The sequence below is a fragment of the Haliaeetus albicilla genome, chromosome 19 (assembly GCF_947461875.1).
Source record: "Haliaeetus albicilla chromosome 19, bHalAlb1.1, whole genome shotgun sequence".
NCBI lineage: Eukaryota > Metazoa > Chordata > Aves > Accipitriformes > Accipitridae > Haliaeetus > Haliaeetus albicilla.
The window spans coordinates 9021952-9041319 of NC_091501.1; the positions used below are offsets into that span (position 1 = coordinate 9021952).

General features: G+C 42.6%; 1 protein-coding gene across 5 annotated transcripts in view; it reads left to right on the forward strand.

The window, feature by feature from the left end:
• The first annotated feature begins 3148 nt into the window (after positions 1 to 3148).
• Positions 3149 to 19368, forward strand: part of AGK (acylglycerol kinase) — a 37599-nt gene continuing 21379 nt past the window's right edge. Inside the window, exons 1-5 of one of the 5 annotated variants that reach the window (XM_069807551.1) lie at positions 3149 to 3412; positions 3448 to 3549; positions 12405 to 12444; positions 17048 to 17127; positions 18389 to 18464. In XM_069807551.1, coding sequence (XP_069663652.1) covers positions 3165 to 3412; positions 3448 to 3549; positions 12405 to 12444; positions 17048 to 17127; positions 18389 to 18464 — 546 coding nt within the window. In that variant the 5' untranslated portion in view covers positions 3149 to 3164. Of the gene's footprint in view, positions 3550 to 6964; positions 7064 to 8957; positions 9042 to 11843; positions 11873 to 12404; positions 12445 to 17047; positions 17128 to 18388; positions 18465 to 19368 lie in introns of those variants that run through there. The other 4 variants (XM_069807547.1, XM_069807549.1, XM_069807548.1 and 1 more) reach the window with 4 other exon arrangements.

Below are 19368 nucleotides of genomic sequence, written 5' to 3' on the forward strand. Positions count from 1 at the left end.
TGAAGATGTAGGATGGGGTCATCCAGTTCAGCCATATGAGGATAACCTATAGACCACATGATGACATGGCTAGAATTAGCTTCCAGACCATGAATCTGAAGAAACCCCCGCTGCTACTAAGTGGCGGCTGTGAACAGGACTTCTCTTCCTGATTTTGAAGGTCCCACTCAAAACTACATACCAACTGATGAAACCAGTGACTTCAGTAAAATGATTACATATGTTCAATCCCACTCCCAGAGAAACGACCACGAGAGAAAAACAGAAACCCAGATGAGTTAGCTGAGGTGAGGACCTGAGGACAGACTGTGCTGGACAGAAAAGGAGACTAAATCATTCTCTGTCCTTGTCTATTGGAGGGTGCTGCCAAGTAGTAGAGAAGAATGTCCTACTGTTTCACCCATATTCCCCCACTTAGAAGAGACCTGAGATGGTTGAGCATGTGACTTTCCCAAAGTTACAGACAAATAAGTCCCTGAAGCATGGTCACATATTTGAGGCTTCTTCTGCTAACAGGCTCAGCTCTGATAGTAGAGACAGGATGATAAAAAAATTGCACTTCAAAAATGGGTCAGACACGAGTAACAGGGATGCGGCACTCACCTGTCTTCGCAAACAACTTGTGCGATAATTTTAGGTGACACATCCCCAGTCAAGTATTAGAGCTGCAGAGCAGCTTTTCGAATGACTCTTTTTTACACAAACCATCTAGCAACCATAAGAAAACAAAACACATATTCCAGCGTCCTCTGAGCAGCTTTCTGAAAAAGGTAGCAGTCATTTTACTTGGCCTAAAAAATTACTATGGTATATAATCTAGAGGATGTTCAAGATCAACCCTTTATCCTCTCATTTTCCATTGCACATGCTCTAATACCTACTTCTATTGATCTGACATGCAGAAAACTAAGAGAGCTAAAAGAGGAGTACCTGATACATGCAGCAGCACGGCAGGTGTGATCTACCTTGAGGGTGATCAGACAGCCACAGCCAAAAACTAGGACGTACATGTTGCCAGGAGGGATTTTGGAATGGCTGCTGCATCCTAAGTAAAGCCAAATAATAAGACAAGTGCACAATCTGTCATTGTTGTCTACAGTGTTTCTTTCTTCTAAGGGCAGTTCTCTTTGAAAAGCCCCATCTCAAAATCACCAGCCCAAATTCTCAGATAACGTCAGACAATCCCAGAGTGGTGGAGATGGGACAGGACCTCTGGAGCTTATCCAGTCCAGCCACCCTGCTCAGAGCAGGGTCAAGTCCCTCTGCTAGGGATGTTGAAAGACAACTAGTATTTGAGCTAAAATTTCTCATTTATACTAACTTTGATGTGTTTTCACGCATATGAACTCAGGAAAATTTCCATTCAGCCATTTTAGAGCTATTCAGGTCTTTCATAAATTTAAGCATTTTTCTGATGGCTCCGAATGTGTATTGGCATACTAAAGAAGCTTTATTTCAAAAATTCAAGCTTGTTTTGGAAGCATCATTAATAAACACAACTGTACTCAGTAGAGTTGGTTGTGAAATAGGAAGTTACAGATGCTTATAAATTATTTGTGGCACCTCATGAGAATTATGAATTTGAAAAGTATTTATCAGCACACAATCTTTTCATAAGCTAAGGAAAGCAGGATGAGAGCACTAATATCTGTTGCTATCATTGCTGTTAGCAGTCGGCCACACCACCTGAATCCTCACAAAAAGTAGGACAAGACCAAAAAATAAAGTAGGACATTTAATCACTCCACGCCACCTGGAACATTCAGCAGCGCATCAAATGCATCTACTCAGCACACTGAGATGCACTGGACAGATGAACCTGGAATATTTAAGTGGGATGCAATGGCTACTGGATAAGGGTGTGCCTGAAATATTCATCAGGAGCTGACTGTTTAATGTTTTTCTTAGAAAAAACAAATCCCAAATCTTCTACTCTACAAAACGAAGAGAAAAAAAAACCCCAAGACATAGCAGGGAAACTAATCCATAGGGTTTAATCTGCTTTCCTTATCACTAACAGCAGAGTGTCTTCTGGACCGTCTTCTGCATCAACTTGATTCTTGCAGAACAGACTCTTGCATACCCAGAGTCCCAAATTTGGCTTCAAGCAGCCCCCTTATGTTACTACTCACATCCCATCTGGACACCATTAAGCAGAAGGATTTAGGGAAGCTTTTTACACAAAAGCCATTTTATTGACTTTGACATTCTTGTAAATGTTCAGACTTTGCTGAAAATGGCATTTTGCATGAGGGGAAAAAAAAACATTCTGAAGAAAAATGTCTGTCCAGTGCTACGTTCATTATCCTGACCTGCTGGTCCCTGCCAGACTGCATCCTTGTCCTGAGTCCGCAAGCCGGTGTCCCTGTCAAGAGGGAGGCAGTGGTCTACAAAAGCAGCGTGGCTTCCTCACACCACTGATTTAGCCAACGGTTCATTTTGAACGGCCCACGATCTGTGTTCCTTACTCACAGGACACAGTCTCTTTGAGTATTACCCACGCGTGCATCCCCTCGGCACCTCTGTGAAACCCCTGAGGCTGTTCACCATCTTTCAGGCGTCACGGGAAGCCATAGCTAGAGGTAACGCTGGAGGGGGCCACCACCCAAAATCTTCCCGTCATGAGGTCAGGTCTTGCCACTTGGTCGTGCGTCCGCCTTGCCCTGGCAGGATGTTCGTGCTGGTCACGGCTCCATGGCATCCTCGCGAGGACGGTCTCTTTTCCACGCGCGGCTGGAGACATTTCTCTTGGTGCTCGCGGTCATCTCGTCGGTGGGGCTTAAACAGCAAACCCCGGGTACTTCCTAGGCAACTTTTCTTTTAGGTGAACCTTCGGAAACGTTGTTTCCTGGGGGGAGCGCCTTGGATATTTCTATGAGTGTGAAAACCCACCTCTTCCCTTTCATCCTCTGCTACGCAGAAAGCCTCCGCTCCCTCGCTGCTCGTGGTGGCGGGGGCCTGCTGGCAAGAGCCCACGGCTGCGGGTCGCCCCGCGGGCTGGAGGACGACCAGACAGCGAGGCCGGCACACAGGTGGGTGTGAAAGCACCTTTCCTTGGGGCCTTTTTTTTTGTTTGTTTTATTTCTCAACCTGAGGTGGGGTGCCTGGACTGAATCCCGGGCGACACGAGGCCCGAGGCAGGGGCACAGTAACATGGACGGGGGATGAGATCTCCTGAGCCCCGCGCTGACCAAAACCTGCACGGCGGGGGCCGGGAGAGGCTCCCCCGCCACGTCGGGGCCCGGAGCCGGGAGCCCGCAGCCCGGCGGGGCCCGCCTGGCCTCCCCGCGGGGCCGGCCCGCCGTCGCTGCGCGGAACGCCGGTGCCGGGGGAGCCGTTTCCAGCCGAGCCGGGCCGGGCGGCGGGAGCGGCGACGCGTCGGTTCCCGCCGGCCCATCTTGAGGGGCGGCCGGTTTGGCCCGGGCGGCCGGGGGGCGGCATGGCCAGGGCGGCGAAAGCGCTGACGACCCTGAGGAATCACTGGAAGAAAACCACGTTCGGGGTCTGCCTGCTGAGCTGGGGCGGGCACTGGCTCTATGGGAAGCACTGGTAACTGCCGGCTGGGGCCGGGGGGGCGGGAGGGAGAGAGACCCGGGCCGCCGTGCCCCCCCAGCCCCGCCGTGTGCCCGCGGGCTTTCACAAGCGGCCGGCCCCGGGCCGTGAGGGCACCGCTGCCCTGTTCGCCTCGGCTGCCCGGGCTGCCGGCCCTCTGCCTGAGGCGGTCTCCCCTCGCCGCTGTTAAAGCGGGGGGTCTCCCCTCAGAGGGGTCCGGCGCCTCGGGGGGTGGCTCTGCCTCCCCCTCCAGCAGCCCTGAGCTTAGGAAGGCTCGGTGCCTTTTTGCGACTTCCCACCTTGGCCTTGTTGTAAGTTTGGGGCTAGTCAGGCGGTAGTTTTAAACAGAGGTGTTGTCGGGGTGGCTTGAGTAATTCTGGAGGCTGTTGGAGAGGAGAAAGGTTTACGTCTTCTAACTTCAAAAAAACGCCGTCAGCCAGGTGCGTGTCGTCGGCTTGCTTGCTTTTGACCAATATTACAAGGATGAATGGAACCAGAGGCCCAACACCTGCAAATGCTGATGGGAAGCCCCCTTCATGGGCAGAGTGGGGCCATCACAGCACGGTGGTCGTGTGCCCGTGGGCTTCCCCGCCTCCTTTTTTCTTTTAACGGTGCCATACACCGCATGAAAGATGCCAGTTTTCTGTTGCACGAGCACTTGTTCCTTTCCAGCCATGCGCTGTGCCTCCCTGATGCGCCCGCTTTGCTGTTGTCACCCGCTTTGCTGTTGTCGCCCACCTAGCTCCACAGAAGGAGCCTGTCAACCGCTGCAGCAGCAGTACTGCTAACATAAGTCGTACCTAGCAGGGTGTCATTTCCACTGTTTATCTGTGGAGCAAATGTTCCTTATAGTAAGCAATATCGTCCTTCACAATTTTTAAATAGCTAGGCTTATGTTTTAATCCCTGTCCTTTAAGATTATGGTTAATACATTTGACTAAAATCCAAGTATAGCCAAATTATTTTTTAAAATTGCTACTTTTGGTGCTGCGGTTTATTCTGTCACTGTCTTAATGTCTTTTTAATTGTTAAGTCATGATTTTAGCAGTGTTCTTTTCTGCTTACATTAAAACGCTGCGAAAGCCTCGGTGGAAGACTTAGGAAAATAAATCTGTTTATGTTATTTGGTATACTTCTTTATTTCCTTTTGCCTCGGGACTTTTGCATTAAATCAGTCTTTGTTTTGAATGGTACATCTGCTTTAGTTGCTTACTTCCTACCTGAAGTACTAAGGCTCAGTTGACTGCAGGGCAAGCAGCAAAAAAACTCTTCCCTCCATACTTTTTTCTTTGTAATTGCTGATTGTAGGGCAGGCTATGGTAAGGTGGAGAATAACCGTGTGAAAGCGGTGGTAACAAGGTCATGGTTTCATGCGTATGCCTACATGGACCAGCAGACAGAAAAGAAGTACATAACGTACTGCCGTGTTGTAAGCAGTATTTGTGCTAAGCAGATTGGGTTTTTTTGATGCCTTCGTGTAATGTCAGTGGGTCCTTGAGCTTGCATTCCATTTTTCCCTCTGACGACTTGAACTTTGAATTCAGAAAAAATAGCAAAATGTAAATGAGTATTTACTTGAAGTTCTATCATTCTAGATATCTCTTAGCCAAAAGAATAAACTGAATGTACAAAATGAGGAGGAAGAAATTGTTTGGTGGCATTCACATGAGGGGCTGGCTGGTGGGATAGAGCAGCCTGTGACCTTCCCAGGTACCCTGCTTACACAAGTGGCCTCTTTACTGGTCTTCTGTTGCCACAGATACTAATGACAGCAGAGTGCATGTCGGGCCTGGGTACTATAGAGAGCTACTGAAATAGAGCATTAAGAAAAGACTATATCTGCTCCTTGTACATATGGAGAGTGGGCACTTGAGGAGGCCTAGGAGCAGTGTCAGACACAACCAGTCTCCCCTTCATATCTGTTGTTTCTGGGAGTTCATGTGCCTATGTACTGTCAGTTTCAACTGTATTGATTTCCTGTGCAGTTAACTGTAAAAACATGTTATGATCACTGAGAACGTGATGCGTACTGTTCTGATATGGTGGTGAATGAGGAGGAAAATATGAAAGGCAAACAAACAAAAAGGGAACTTTTGGTATGTAAATTTCAGTGCTTGGAGGTTAATTGCACCAAGTGTAGGCATGGTGCTTTAACCCAGATGATGTAGTGGGGAAAAAAATGTTTACACATCCTATTCTCCAATCTCCCCTTTTATCTGTAAGGGAAAATACAGCATTTCCTTACCAGACATTGGAAATGCAAGGTAGGAAATCCTGTGATGACAAACAGCTCCGTGTGACTTTGATGTAGACTGAAGCACAGCTGTAAAGTACTGCTTTCAGAGATTTAAATACTGTTTGGAGAAAGTGACAACCGTTTAGCCATTTCTCTGCGGAGGATTGTTTTAGCCACAGAAAAGAAAAATGAGGAGTGACAGAAGAACCTGATGGCAAGAGTGTAAAAATCCAAAGGTGGTCTCAGCAGCCCTTTCATGGTACTCTGTGCACAGTGAAGGCCTTACCTTGTAGCTGTTGGACATCAGGGAATAGGCCAGGATCCCCCTTTGCAGCTTGTTTTGCCTCCAAATGTGGTAATGGCTTTTGATGGGGGGTTTTTTGTACATTCCCTCTTCCCAGTTTCTTTGTTTATGTACCAGTTATGCTGAGGAGCAGGAGAGGTGCCTTTTGCCCCGTGTGCAAACCGTTGCAGGTAACACTTGAAGAAGTTAATGAAGGAATCACGTATGGGCTATGTTAGCCATGAGGCTTGCTGTTATCAACATCAGAGGCTAAATTACTATGCGTGAGGCATACTTGACTAGACTTACATTTGCCCTTTTAGAACAGATTAAAGGTTTAGCGAAGTCTTTTGCGTCGGTTTCTGGCATCACTGGAATTTCTGACGAAGGGGCTTGCTTTAGCACAGCATCAGTTCAGATTAGCCTCTGACTTCTTGGAATTAGCTGTCTGAGATGTTGCTCATTTATTTGCAGCTGAAGAAAATTTTTTTTTCCCATCCTGCATCTTTCTTCTTGGCTTTTCCATCCTAGTGGATTTTCTAAGATATTTCTCTTGCAAGGAGAAGATCATTTGCTTTTTTGACTTCTCAAGGTTCCTCATTCTTTTGGATGCAGAGGCTATGATGCCTGCATTAAGTGGAGCTATCGTAAATAACAATCTGTCCTGCAAATAAATCGCAATTCTTCTATAGGCAGTCCCTACGTGCCCATAGGGACAGAAGAGCTCTGGAGTACTTCCTTAAGATTTTGGAGGATGCTACGTGGACAAATGTGGACAAGAAGAATGTTACCTTTTCCAGACTTGCTCCTCATGCCTCTTTCCTGCCTGGAAATGGAGCTGGGTGTCCTTCTCCTGCACCCTGCAGACTGTGATGTGGGGTCTGATGTGGATGCTCCAGGGGCACTGGAGTGTAATGGTTCATCACTGAGTTAGTCTAAAGGTTGTGGATGACGATAACTGTAAAGGTCGAGGAGCTTCTTAGCCCAGTCTGGTATGATACTTTCTTCATGCAGCATTTAGTTTCTGGATCAATGTGTTAGCCTTTCATCTTTGGAGGTGTTTGTTCAAATACTCACCGATTTAAAAGTAAGGGGTTTTTGGATGAATGTGAAGAGTGAAGAGTAAAGAGGAAACCTTGTGCTGATTCCCCCTCGCCCATTTGTGATTCAGCCCTTCTAAGTATGTAACATAACGGAAGGTGCCTCTTCAAAAGAGACATTGATGAGAAGGTGGCAAAGGTTTTTCATGTGTAAAATGATAGGCATTATGTCTGGTTGAACTACTGTTAACTAAAACCCTATTGCTATTCTTACAAAACCTTAGTGAGTCTTAAAATTCCTTTCTTTCTCATAAAAGAATATGTTTTAAAAATCCATTATCTTGCATTTAGAATAGAAAATACTCTTGTAGTATTGGAGAATTAAGAAGATAACTCAGTGTTGTCACGTAAGATTGTCTCCCTTTAATTTCTCTGGATTGTATGAATTTATGTATTAGCATCGTTTTAATCTATAGCATATCATATTACAGGTACGAGGGACACTGAATTCAATGTGCTAGATTGAAGCTTAAAGGGTATGCAGATTGTCGGATACATGCTTATACACAGTAACGTACTTCTGTTTAACATATACACGTAAGGTTGACTGCAGATAAAGATACCATATGATTGTTTAAAGATTTCCACCAAGTTTGGAAGCCCCTCTCACCTTTTTGTCCTGGGTCACCTTTCCTGAATTGAGCTGCTGCTGTTCTTTATGTATCCAGGTGGTGCAGTGAGTCACCAGCTATGTCAAATCAGCAGAAATTTAATCTCTGGCATGATGGACATCAGCTTAATTGATTGTCAGATTTGGCCGGACTGTTACAGTGGTGTCACTGGGTAAGTGATCATCACTTTGTCAGGATGGGGACCCTTGATATTTGTACTGAGACGGTGGACTCATCAGATAGATACTCAGTTTTACTCTGTATATGTTAAAGTATTGACTTTTTTCCGTAGAAAATGCTGGCAAGGCATCTGGGCCTTTGACTGCTTGCCAGTAATCTGAGTTTTATTGTTATCTATAATTTGAATGTTAGCCTCTGCGCATTTGCCAGCTGATAACTCCCTTTGTCACCTTTCTGCATATACTTCCTTAGTGGCTGACTTATTTCATCAAAACTTTGTCAAAAAACCCAGAGTATAAATTCTGAGTCTTTGGTAAAGCTGATGAAAACTAAGATTTGTCTTTCCTGCCCTTCCAAAGGCAAGCTGGAAGTAACGCTAATATGCAGCAAAGAGGATGCTGTGCTCTTGCTGTATTGGAAGCAGCCAAAAAGCTCTCTGCTAAGATAAAATCTCTTTTAGCAGTTCTATTACAGCTCTTGAGGAGTGATCCTATATGCACAGCTGTGGTCAAGTTTCTCCTCACAAAACTCTTGTGTTTTGATGCAGACACTGAACTGGAGAGTTTTTAGACTGCTTCTTGCTTGAATATACTTAATAGTCTTAGCTTTAATGCTGATAACCCATTTTGAAATGGGATCTCATACCTGAGTTTCTTTATACATTTGTAGTATGGTCACTTTCAAAGGAGTTGCTTTGGTTGGTTCCAAGACGAAGGCTTTCCCTTGCTGCAGCTTCGGTTTGTGTTTGCTGTCTTCTCCTTGTGGAGTTCATTGCTGCCCTGGCTGACCTTTCATTGTGGGAACCGTACTTTCCACCCTGGCCTCTGCTGGCACTTGGGCAGAGGATGCAGGCTCAGCTGGAGGAGCATACCTACTAAATTGTGTGGATCTGTGTGCTTATAGGTAAGAGTGTTAATTCCCTATTCTAGCTGAGAATGCTTAGGACAGGAGCAGTGGCCACCAGTCCTGCGCTGGGGATGTTGCAGGCAAATCAGAATAGCCCTTGTTCAAGTGGGTTGTATGGATGTTGCGCTCTCACAGCCCCGTGTGTTCTGGCAGCCCGACATGGCTGGTGCGTGGTGAGCTCTGGACAGTTGCTCTTCCTTTCTTTCTGCATTGGTTCCTTGCTTTGGCTTAAGCCTGCTCTGTTCTCCGAAGAGCCTGCACTGCCGTGGCTGCTGGCCTTGCAGGATTGACTGATATCTTTGTCGAACCAGTCAAAGTTCTGTCCGTGGGTTCAGCTTAGGACATCCTCTTTCTTCCCTACCCCACTGCCACTGCTTGTTCCTCTCTGTTTCCCAATTTTTTACTGCTTAAGCAAGTTGGCCCAGTTGTAAGCTGTGTGATGCTTAATTCTCATAGTGGGAAGGCAGCCCTGGCATTGGCGAGCAGATGCAATACTGCACGTCTGTTTCGGTTTAAGGCAGGAGTTGTGTCTATAATCCCTTAGGGGAAATGTAAAGTAAAAATTGATTTTTAGTTTGCTGCGGATATGGTGCACGTCAGAAGAAATCTCTGTGTGTTCTTTAAGACAGTGCAGGAATTTCCCTTAGCTTCCACCTGCTCATGTTCAAGTGTCATTGAAAAGGCTTTGTTACTGCAAAATATTAGTCAAAAAAGTATGAAAAATCAACAAAATCTTATGTTTATTATTAAAGTCTCTTCTTCTCTGGGAGCTGGTACACAGCTATTTTTGATAATCTAATATGTACCAAGACAGAAGACTTCAAGAAGTTACCTTTCTGCTATTTTTAACACTCTTCTAGCAATATTTACCAATTGGTATGACCTGCAGAGGACTTCCAGACCCACTTGTGGTACTTCAGGTGAGCCATATGAGATGAATAAAGGCAAGAGCTGTCATACAGGAGGAGGACTGCTGTTCTCACAGATACACCCCTGTGAGCACACTTGTGCTTTTTCTTCTTAAGTGTGAAGATAGTTAAGTGTTGACATAGTATTTTAACGAAATAAAAGTTTTCCTGTTACCTGGTATCTTTAAGCCAAACTTGGGACATCTTTAAGCAAACTCAGATGACTTCGAAATACATGTCGTAGTTGAGTCAATGGGAATCCTATGAGTATGGCTGAGATGGCATGGGATTCTGGGTGCTGTGCTACTGGAGAGGTGAGACAAATAACCTATAAATTACTGGACAGTAGATGGTTCTTCTGGTCTCAGAACCTAAACCTTTCCTTTGACACCAAAATGATACGTGTCAGGGTAGACTTCTGTTTCTGTTAAGTGTTTCAATGCAGGAGAAACTAAGCTTAAATGTTGACATCTAAACTGTCAAGACTAATTTTTATGGTTAAGACTCTGAGCTGAATCAAGCTTGCATCCTTTACAGTTGTTTTGAGGGTCTTTGCAGGTTGGGACAGAGAGCATGGTATTTTTTGCTTGCATTTGAAAAGTTGTGCCTGACTCCATTTTAAAGGTGATTAACACTGCAGCATGAGGTTGTGGGCACCAGGAAAACATACTGTCTGATGATGTGACACAGCTTGACTTCTGAACAAAATAGCATCAATGTGAAGTAAACAGATAACATGGATTTGATTAGAATTTGTTAATAAGGTTAGGACAGCAATTCTCAAATACATCAGCTGTGCAGCCATAATTTGATAGTGGGTTTTCTTGATATCCCATAATTAAAGTTTATTCATTGAAATTGCAATTGCTTTGTGTTTGCTCTGACCACACGTAGTCACAGAGGGGGAAAAAAAGTCCCTATATGAGGGCTCGTGCCCTCAGCAATGCAGTGTGGACTTAGCCTGTCATGCTGTCTTGATTGATCTGCAATTAGCTGTGTCAATGTTGTTTAGCTTGGAACACAAACCTTTTCAGAGATAGTTATTTTAACTAGTGCGCTTTCATTATATTGCTGCAATCAAAACCAAGTCTGTCACTCCTCTAAGTAATATTTCAGGTGTTTAATACAAATAACTTATTCCTTTGGTTTTAAGGAGCAAACATGACAGTTAAAAGCATGCCTCTCAGGAAATTCTTTTAGACATTCCAGTTACTTGTTATCTTGGTGAGGTATTATTCACATATTTTCTTTTTCCATGCTTGAATTCTTCCTTTGTCTCTTTATTATAACCAGGAATAAATCCATGGCTTTTTTGCTGTAGTGTTATTTTCTCAGAACCCAACTTTCTATCTCACCTGAAGTCACCCTACTTCTCCTGTGGTGATGCCAAAAAGAGCAGCTTCTATAGCTCCAGTGACAGATAAATACTGTAAACTCATGAAATTGATCGCACTCACATTTGGGTCCAGAGGTCTGACCAAGGCCTTGCCTTCTCTTCTGCCATTTCCATTGCAGGATTTGGCCTGATGAGCTATACTTTGTGGCAGGAGTATGCTTCTTTCCTAGTCACTTGTTTTTCCTGGTTGGCCTTTAATCCTTTTAATTGGTGTAATGTATTTGTTTTGGTATGCTGACTATAATTAGGGTTTTTGTACTTGATATATTTGAGACAATAATATACTGTCTTGCCAGGTATTGGCAAGGGCAATCCGAAGGAGTTTTTTGGTTTTAGCAAGGATGGGGGAGTGTCTGGTATCTAGAGGACAGGTGAGACTTTGGGCACTGCAGAACAGGACTCCCTGTTTTGTCTGCAAAGGCCAATGGGGCATTTTTTGGTCTGGGGAAGAATGGAATTTTGTTCCTCACTCAGTAGCTCTGTCTCCGGTTTGCTTGCCAACTATACCCTGCTTGTCACCTTGCTAATGCTGTCTGTCACCAATGATAAGCACAAGGATTAGTCTGAAATTTATTTCTGAAATTACCGTCAGTGACATATCTAATACTGACATTTTCTTCTTTGTTTTTAAACTTCGCTTAGGTGAGTTGAGTGATTTTTACCTCTCTGAGATACTGCTTTAGGCCATGCTCAGACCTAGGTGGGTGGTGGATGCTGCATTAACATGTGTTCAGCTGACAAACTGACGTAAAGGGGAGTTCACAATTATAATGCGCAAAGATTTAAGTCCGTGGAAGTGACACTGAAGTCTACTCTAAATCCCTTCTATACTGCCAGTGTAAATACAGGCAGTATTAACGTTGGAAAAAACCACACCTTAGATCTGGAGTACAGTTATGTAGCAATTTAAAAATAAATCACAGTTATACAGTGTCTCATCCCATAGCTTATGTAATCTTGGCACACTTGGCATCCTGGTCTTTGTTTTCTGCTTTTCTTTACTATAGAAAGGGTGTTTGTGTGCATATGCAGAAAAAAATTATGCATGTGTGCTTAAATGGGTGTGTTTCATCCTTAAAATGTGTTAAACAAGTCTTAAAGAACCTGTATATTTTTATTTTAATGCATTCAAAGTGTGTGTAAAAAGGGTATGTACCTACAGTAAAAAATGAGCAAATTGTTTTAAACTTACACAACCTAATGTCCACTCTCTTTTCTGTCTTACCTAATAGCGATAACCTGCTACGAAGAGCTGCGTGCCAAGAAGCCCAGGTAATACCGTTTAAAGTGATAAAATTAGATTAAAATCTCCCTCTTATCTTGGTTGTGCAGGGCTCCTGAGATTTTCCCAGCGGGCCCTCTTTACGTGACAAGCCTTACAATGATGCCATCTGTGTTCTTTTGCTAAAAGTGCCAAAGGGGGGACAAGGCCTCCGGCCTGCAGCAGGGGTACTGTACCTTTCGTGCCCTCGCTGCTGTTGCAATGGATGGTGCACTGTTATTGTTGGGCTAGTCTTATTTACTGCTGTAGCTACCCAGACCTCCATTTCTGCAGGTGTAATTGCTCTGTGCCTGTAAAGTTCTGGTAGGAAGATGATTTGTTGGTAAGATGGGAGACTGAAATCTCAGATCCACCACAATGGGTGTAGTCTGGGCAGAAGCAGTGCAAACTGCTTCATGTTAGTGCTCAGCTGGAGAGACCTTGCCCTTGTCTATTTGATTCTGAGTGACTTTATCAAGGATACTAAGTGTGATGACTGACCTAGTGCTTTTGAGACCCACGTCCTGGGAACTTAATGGAGACAACCTGTTTGCTGGTCACCGAAAAGAAAGCTGGTGTTCAGAGAGAGTTTTCTCTGAGTATACTGACTATTGCTTTTTTTAGTTTGTGGCCCGCATGGGCAACCAGCAATAGTCAAATTCCCATACTGTACTATTCCTATAAAGAAATCTTGTCCTTAGTAAGCAGTCTTTCAAGGGCACAACTGCTGCTGCCCATGGATGGCATCACTGCACAGGTACTGCTTACTGGCTCTGATTACCTTGGTGGTGTGCTGTAGGATTTTTAGTGTCTTTCTACCTCCCACAAATAAGGTTTATTCTAAACCTGCTTCTCCATGCCAGATCTTGGAGATTTTGCAGGGTATAACACTGCTCCCATCATTGGTGCATACTGGGGCCTGAGAAGAATGGTGAAAATTATTTTTCTCATTAAAGAACTTTCATTGAGATTACTCTGCTTCTGTGGTGCACCTGAATAATCCCAATTTTAGCCTGCCTGCTGTTGAGGGAAAGATATGCACAGCAACTTGATTTGGGCAATGGAACTTCATGCCAGAATAGATGTAAGGGAGGTCAAGTCTCATGAAAGAATAAGAAAAATCTTTCCCTGCAAATACTGCTTTCATAAATCATGCTTTTAGCTTCAGAGTCAAATGCATTTCCAACTCAATAGTATCAGTTGTTCTTGATTTTTATGTTTTCAATATTCATTTTTACTGCATAATATCAAAGTGATAGAAGATTTTTATATCACCAAAAATAGCAGTTAATACCTCAGTATTTGAAGCATGCTGACCAAATAAAAAAATTTTTTAAAAAGGCACTGATGAAATGGTATGTATGGAGAAGTTAGAAGACCTAGGTGTATATGCTGTCGAAAAGGTGTAACTGCTAAGGAAAGATTGGTACAAGAAGATAGTTAAGTTGTGGAAATTCTGACTTTCCTGTTTCTTAATTCCAGTCGTTAAATGATGGGATCTATTCAATTATGGCTTATTCTTATAAATGAAAATGCAAAAGCACTGTCAATAGAGCTTCCTACAATTTCAGTGGTTTAAGCCTGGGAAAACATCCTGCAGAAGACTCCTGCATTAGAAAGGAAAGAACCAGAAAGCCTAGTAATCAATTCTAGCTGTAATTTCCATTCTCACTGATGTGTCAGTGCCAACTACTGCTTGAAAACACACAGCAATACAGCAGTAAGGTATTAAATGTCTACTATGTTCTTCAGAATAACAACAATCTGTAATTGTTTGAAAAATGCTACTTGCATTTATAGTGCTCTGTAAGTACTGGGAAAAAACAGAGGCAGACTCACCCAAGAAAAAGTTTAGTCTGAGTGAAGTGGGGGGGGTGTCCCTATTATTTTTACATCAGATTTTTAAGTTTTTAAGCCTGTTACGATACCAAATTGATGAGGCACCCACCTTCATGCTGAAGTATCCACTACAGCAGTATTTCATGCAAAGACTCCACCGTGCATGTCTGAATTTAAGTATCAGTTTATGATGACAGCCCTGGGGTGGCAAATGATCATAGAAAGATTCTACAATAAAGAATCTATTTATCATATTTTAAACCTTTTACACCTCCTTCTCTGGAATAAGCCAGTGTCAGCTGACTGTGGACTTCCTTTGCAAATGTGGTCTTGCTGATTGACCTTGTTACTGAACTCTGGGCGTGTGTTAAAGAGATCCTGTTTAGCTGGCAAACAATTCACTCCAAGAAGCAGGGACAGTTTTCTGTAAAGGAATTTAGTTTCTCTTAGTATTCATAAAGCATTATATAAAGCCTTTGTATAAAGGGTTTTTCATAGTTGCAAAATAGTGATTGTCATCTTAGAAGTCCAGAAATGCAGTACCTGGAAGCGTGCATTTGACAAGCATTGACTTTCGTAAATTATACCTTCATATATATATTTAATAACCATTTTTAATGTCTGGCTTTAAGTTGCCTTTCCTTATTTTGTGCTCTGAAAAAAAGGCTTCTGGAATGTTGCATTATTATTTTTTTATTTCCTGTCTTAAAAATCAGCATTTGCTTTAGAAATGCCCCTGTTTGTAACATAAATATCTAAGTATATTACATAAAGAAGTGATTATGTCATTACTCATAAATTCTTTATGAGCCTTTGTCGTGGTTTAACCCCAGCCAGCAACTAAGCAGCACACAGCTGCTTGCTCACTTCTCCCCCACCCAGTGGTATGGGGGAGAGAATTGGGGGGGGGGGGGGAGGTAAAACTTGTGGGTTAAGATAAGAACAGTTTAATAGAACAGAAAGGAAGAAAATAATAAAGATAATAGCAACAATAATAAAATTACAATAATAACAAAAGGGTTGGAATATACAAAACAAGTGATGCACAATGCAATTGCTCACCACTTGTTGACCGATGCCCAGTTAGTTCCCAAGCAGTGATCCCTGCCCTGCCCCCCCCCCCCCCCCCCCCCCCCGCCAACTCCCCCCAGTTTATATACTGGGCATGATGTCCCGTGGTATGGAATACCCCTTTGGCCAGTTTGGGTCAGCTGTCCTGGCTGTGTCCCCTCCCAACTCCTTGTGCCCCTCCAGCCTTCTCGCTGGCTGGGCATGAGAAGCTGAAAAGTCCTTGACTTGGTCGAAACACTACTTAGCAACAACTGAAAACATCAGTGTGTTACCAACATTCTTCTCATACTGAATCCAAAACATAACACTATACCAGCTACTAGAAAGAAAATTAACTCTATCCCAGCTGAAACCAGGACAGCCTTGTGCTCTTTATGAACAAGGAAATACATCACATTGTGCCCCCCAAACAAATAATTAATTGTTTCTAACAGCTGTAACATGCTAGAGGTCCCTTATATTTGCCAATTCCTGCCCAACAGTTGCAATAAAATAAGTTGGTCTGTTTTCCAGCTGTTTTTTGAGTAAAGCTTGAGAGCTATTGATTTGTTTCCCTTTCTTTGAAGATTCCTTTACTCTCAGCAGCTTCTCTTATCCTTTTCCTTTCTTGAAGAAGAAATTTGAATGTTTTAAGCAACATAGCCAGCTGCACGCTTCTTTTAATTGGGGTTTCCTGAGCAAAGTTGGCAAGTGGAGTTAATTATAAATTCAAACAGCTAATGATCACTAAAATCTACTGTGCTTTTTGTACAGTGTCCACCTTCTTCAATATAAAAATTCCTGCTAGGAGGATTAACTTTTAAGATAAACGGGGGGGGGGGGGGGGGGGGCGGGAACCAGGGGCAGTTGACTGTGTCTTGTGTTCAGTGCAATAGTCTTTTGTTCCTACTTTATTTCTGGGGTTTCTGGATGGTACTGCTGAATACGTTGTCATCCTTGTACTCAAAACCAGTTTGGTTTGGTGTGGTAGCAAGGATGCCTTTAGGTGACCTAAAAGAGGTTTGCAGAGTGGGAAGTAACAAGCATGGAAGCTTTGCCTTTTCGTGCCTCTTCTGTGCTGAAAAGCTATGGAAATAGGTACAAATGGCTAACATGTACAAGAGGCTGTATGGAGTAACTCTTGAAGAATTTAAAATCAAGGCACCTATTGAGAATTGGGCTAAAAGTGGAAGAGGAATTAAGTGATTTTTATATGGAGACATTAGGAAGAAAAAATGCCTGAGAAACAGTGAGCTTGCTTATAGGTCAGGGCAGATTCTTTGATGATTATCTTTCATATATTCAAAAAATTCAGTATAGAAAATACAAAAATGAGCAGAAGAGATATAAGAAATGAAGTATGGAAGTGGAAGAAGATGCAGAAAGAAGGTGGCAGGCAGGCGTATGAGAACTACATAAGGAAGGAAAATTGAGTAACCTTGGAGTCAAGGATAGCTCTCTGGATCTCTGCCCATGGCAGAAAACCAGGGGCTGACAAAAACTAAATGGTGGTGGAATTGTAAAAATGGGCTTGTAACAGTAGCGTGAGCTGTTGCTAAGAGCGCAGGTCTTTGAATAGGAGACCTGTACAATGGCTGAAGATGGAAGTCATTTGAATGTCATGAGGCTTGAAAGCCCGTTGACGTTTGTAGAGATGCATTATTTTGAACTGTTTCCAATGTGCTTAAAAGATAAACTGAACTCTGCTCTTTTTCTCTTACTTAGGCTTTTGGCAACCAGCTGATCCCTTCCAGTATGCCACTGAAGAAAGCGACAGTGTTCCTCAACCCAGCAGCTTGCAAAGGGTAAAATTCCTTCTTCCCTACACTCATATGGGAGGCACTTTTTCTGTATTTTTGCTCTGCCATCCACTAGAAAAGCCAGCCAGATTTTTGAGCTCATTTTTGCCTCCCTCTGATGCCAAGCTGGTGCTATGTAACTATGCCAGATTTTATTTCACCAAAAATACTGGGATGAGAAATAGAAGTGGATGCTTGAGTTGAAAGAATGATTTCTAAACATATGTATATTTTTAATTTTTCTTTTATCCTGTGTTTTGGCCTTTGTCATTCCTTTGTATGTGGAATTCCTTCGTATTCCTTCCAAACTCTTGTATGTGATGCATTTCCATCCTCAAAAACTATAGAAATAAGAGATGACCTTGATTACTTCAAGACTTGAAGTTAGCCAGCAGTGATCTTGCTTCTGTGGGAACCTGTCCTTGAAAGGGATGTGCCCACAAACTGAGAGGCTAAATATGGGCTCAGAGCAGGACTCCTGGAAGAGGTTGGCTGCTATTTTTACATGCTTTTTAGCAGAAAAACAGTAATCTTGGATGTGATGTGTGTCTGCTTCTGCTGATCAGCTAAGCTTCATATCAGTTGCATCTTGGGGAGGGGCAGGGAGTTGTTAGTAACATGAAAGGAAGAATATATCTGACATGGAAGTGCTTGGACTTAACATGCTTTTGTTCAAAACACCCGTGACTGGAAAATGCAAAGTGTTAAGAAATTAAGTCTCTGACTTCTAGTCTCATTCTTCTACTTACTGTAAGCAATTTATAGTTAATGGCATAATTATTTTATTATGCAGTTACAGGCAGAAAATGTATCAGTCCTATAACAAAAGGTCAGATAAAATTTTGCTTCTAAACTTACTTAATAACATGTAGCAGTAAATATTTTTTTCTGAAAACCTAAATGGGCCTTCTTTGTGGTCTTAAAGCCTGGTGCTCTCTAAGTGATTAATTTTGTAATAAATTTCTTTCTGGAGATGTTGTTTTGTTTTGTTGGGTTTTTTAAATTATTTTTGGAGAAAGCTAGATAACCTCTTCCGCATTTATTAAAACTGCAACAAAAAACTGACATCTGAGATATGAGTCTAGAAATGTAATACATTTGAACCAAATGAAATCTCATCTTTCCTGACTGGCAGGTTGAGTGACTGATTTTGTAGAATGTATGCTCATTTTTAAGTAGATATCTTCTTGTTATTCATTTGTTTCTTTCCTTTTTAATTTTTCTAGCCACCAGACTAATGAAATAGTTTTTACTCTGTTATTTCTAGCAAAGCCAGGAACCTTTTTGAAAAGAATGCTGCTCCAATTTTGCACTTATCAGGCTTGGATGTAACTGTGGTTAAGGTAAGAACTGATAGGTTCTGCTAATACAGATACATTGTCTGCTCTGCTTTCTCCTCGTGAAGAACTGAAATTAAATTCTGGATGCATTTGAAATTCTCAGTTGTCCTGTAGACATCCTGTGGGAAGAAATAAATACTGAGATATTAAGCTGGTACTTAATCTTTTTCTTTTTAATTCACAGTTAATTTACAAACTGTGTACTGAGTTTTTAATTTTCAGCTAAAGCAGTACATGTGCTTGTCTGTCTGTCTAAAGCAGCCCTTCTATAATTCATGTTTGAGAGAAAACTCTCTAAATATTTGAGTGCTGGCTAGTGGTGCGTGCCAGTCACTGTTGAAATTGTCAATTCTGCCTGAACTTGCAGAATTCAGAAGTGAGGAACTTTGACGTGAAGTGGAACTGTTCAGATTAATTAAAAATAACCTTTTATTTTTACAGTGAAAATATCTCGGTGTATACCCAAATAATTCAACATTCCCATCACAAAAGCAGAACACTGAGCTCTAAATGGTGTAAATTAGCAGAGAGGTTTTCTCTGGAAAGAGAAGAACAAGTAAACATGAAGGGATTCTGATCTTTTTGCAGGTTTTTGAGGCTGTGATATGTGAATTCTTTAATAGTCACTGTGTCCTAGCAGTGAAGTACTGTAATATGTATCTTTCTGTCTTGGAATCTTTTTCACAAGGTTTAGAGTTAAAATGCTGTTTTATTAATGCCTTTCTCTGTGCGTTGAAAATACATAGTCCCACCCTAAGAGAAAAAATTATTTTGCAAGACTTAAAACTGATGCTTTGTAGCTTCAGGCCTGACAAGTTAGCGAAACAGGGCTGGGCCAGTAACTGAGGCTGACGTGTCCCTGTAAAAGACATTCATTTTGCAGAAAACTGTTTTGATGGTTTGGAAC